We start from the raw sequence: 2710 nt of genomic DNA, 5'->3' as shown, positions 1-2710 counted from the left end.
TTCTTTTCTTGTTTATTTATTCATTTATTCATTTATTTCTCCCTATGTATCCCTGGCTGTTCTAGAAATCAGTATGTAGACCAGATTGGCCTTGAACTCACAGAGATTCACCTGCCTCTGCCTTTTTGAAAAAGATTTTGTTTTGCTTTGTTTTGCAACATGTGCTTACTTTGCAGCCCTAGCTGACCGGAAACTGGCTCTGCAAAGCAGACTGGCCTCAGACTCACAGATTTGCCTGCCTTTGCCTCCTGAATACTGCCATCAATCATTTTGCATGTCTTTGTTTATTTAGTATGTATATGGGTGAGTGTGCCTTAGTTCATTGGAATGTCAGAGAACAACTTGCAGGAGTCTGTTCTCTCTTTCCATGATGTGGGTCCTAGGGATCAAACTCGGCTTAGTGGCAAACACCTTTACCCCCTGAGACATCTCATCAACCCATAATCTTTTCACTCTCTGTGGTGCTGGTATTTTGCTGGGGCCTTGTGCACACTGTGTGGGTGCGTCTATCACTGAGCTACACCCCATCTTCCAGTGTCATATTTTTCAATAAAAAGGTTGCATCCTCAGACCTGGAAGAAGTGTAGTTGGTTTTTTGTTTGTTTGTTTTGTTTTTTTAAAGATTTATTTATTTATTATATGTAAGTACACTGTAGCTGTCTTCAGACACACCAGAAGAGGGCGTCATATCTCCTTACGGATGGTTGTGAGCCACCATGTGGTTGCTGGGATTTGAACTCCGGACCTTTGGAAGAGCAGTCCGGTGCTCTTACCCACTGAGCCATCTCACCAGCCCACTTGTTTTGTTTTTAACTCTGTTTCTCATCTCATGTCTCTGGGTCACATGGCTGTTGTTTTCGTTAGGGTTCTATTACTGTGAAGAGACATCATGGCCACTGAACTCTTAGACAGGGAGACATTTAATTGGGACTGGCAGTTCAGAGATTTTTCAGCATGACACGCAGGCAGATATGGTGCTGAAGAGGTAGCTGAGAGTTCTACATTTGGATGGGCAGGAAGAGTCTCTGGGCCTCTTCTGAAACCTCAAAGCCCACCCCCATTGACACACTTTCTTCAGCAAGGCCACACCTTCTAATCCTTTCAAATAATCCCACTTCCTATGAGTCTGTGGGGGCCATTTTTATTGAAATCACCACAGCCAGGCCTTCAGGGGGTGAAGAATTAAACCTGTTACTATAGGTGTTGCCAGTGGATGTAATGCTTGAAACAATGCCATTTGATCTAAGATTTCAAGCTAAATTCTTGTTTTGAGGTTATGGTTATGCACACATCTTGAATCCTAACACTTTGGGGGCAGAGACAGGAGGATCTCTTTGAGGTCAAGGACAGCCTGCTCTACATAGTGAGTTGCAGACCTGCCAGGGCTATTTAATAGAGAGATCCCATCTCAAAGCAAACAGAAACTCTGGTTTTGTGTTTAAAATGGAATTAACAGGACTTAGATGATAAATTATAACTTGAGTTGATATAGGAGGATTGTGCATACTAGGTATTCTGTAGTAATTGGTTTACTCTGTCTCTTAGGTTAGTTATAGAACATCCTATGAAGTCAATGTTTCGCTCCCCTCTCCCCTCTCCCTCCCCCCCTCTTTATTTTGGCAGTGCTAGGGATGACCCAGATCCTCATGAGTGAGGTAGCCCCCTAGCCCAGGAGTAAATTTTTTGAAGCAAGCAAATTTTTTGAAGTGAAATTTATTAGTACATGTGCTTAGAAAATAAATGCAATTTCCCAGCTGATATATATGTTAGCCCCAGATTCCATCTGTCTTATTTAATTCTACTTGATGAAATTGAATAGAAGGTTAAATTTAGGATGCTGTCCCCTCGGAACTCATAACATATTAAATAACACTCTTATTCAGACATTGCCTTGTCATGGTTAATTGCCATGATGCAGAATTACGGTGGCATTATGTAGGGAACATAAGGGACTCCAGGTAATTAATTTTCCCTCTGGACTATTTAGGAGTTGAAATGCTTCCTTGATCCTCATCAGCTGTGACTCTAAAGACTAGTGTGACGTTTGCCCTCAGCGGTCTGTCCTTGTTCTCTTCCAGGTAACAACATCCACTTTGTGCACCGAGACAGGAATAGGTTGGATCACAAACCCATAAACTCTGTTTTACAGCTTGTGGGGGTTCAGCCTGTGAACTTCATGAGCAGACCTACAGTCATCCACGTGTGACTTTACGTGGCATCTTCCACTTGTGAATGGGCCCTTAAAACGTGAACCAAAATGCCAGGCACTATGGCTTCAATAGGGCTATGAAACACAGAACTTATGTGCCTATAGAACTACATGCTGAGGGACATCAGTTGTCAGAAATGGAACAGACAGTTTAAATCTTATAGCTTCTATAATTTTATACAAAATATATAAAAGTCAAACATTATAAAACTATCATTGTTAATATCATTTTATGATTATCCACTCAATAAAAGATTTTTGGCAACTAAAATATATATAAGAAGGGGGCGCTAGAAAAATCACTCAGTGGTTAAGAGCATTGCTTCTCTTGCAGAAGACCCAGGACCCAGGTTTGGTTCCCAAAACCCACATGGTAGCTCTCAATTGTCTGTAACTCCAGTTCCAATGGATCCAACACCTTATAGCCTCCAGTACACATGCATACATATAGGCAAACACTCATACACATAAAACAACAAATCTTTTGTTTTTCTTTTTTTT

The 2710-nt window shown here is 41.3% G+C and overlaps 1 protein-coding gene across 2 annotated transcripts in view; it reads left to right on the top strand.

The window, feature by feature from the left end:
* The window catches only part of Prxl2c (peroxiredoxin like 2C), a 20796-nt gene extending 18092 nt beyond the window's left edge, over positions 1-2704 (top strand). For both annotated transcript variants that reach the window (XM_029468611.1, XM_021180672.2), the window contains one exon: positions 2079-2704. In XM_029468611.1, the coding sequence (XP_029324471.1) occupies positions 2079-2206 (128 nt within the window). In that variant the 3' untranslated portion in view covers positions 2207-2704. The remainder of the gene's footprint in view (positions 1-2078) is intronic.
* Positions 2705-2710: the final 6 nt, after the last annotated feature.

The sequence above is a fragment of the Mus caroli genome, chromosome 13 (assembly GCF_900094665.2).
Source record: "Mus caroli chromosome 13, CAROLI_EIJ_v1.1, whole genome shotgun sequence".
Taxonomy (NCBI): Eukaryota; Metazoa; Chordata; class Mammalia; order Rodentia; family Muridae; genus Mus; species Mus caroli.
Note: the sequence above shows the minus strand (reverse complement) of the source record. Positions and strands in the feature narration are given on the sequence as shown.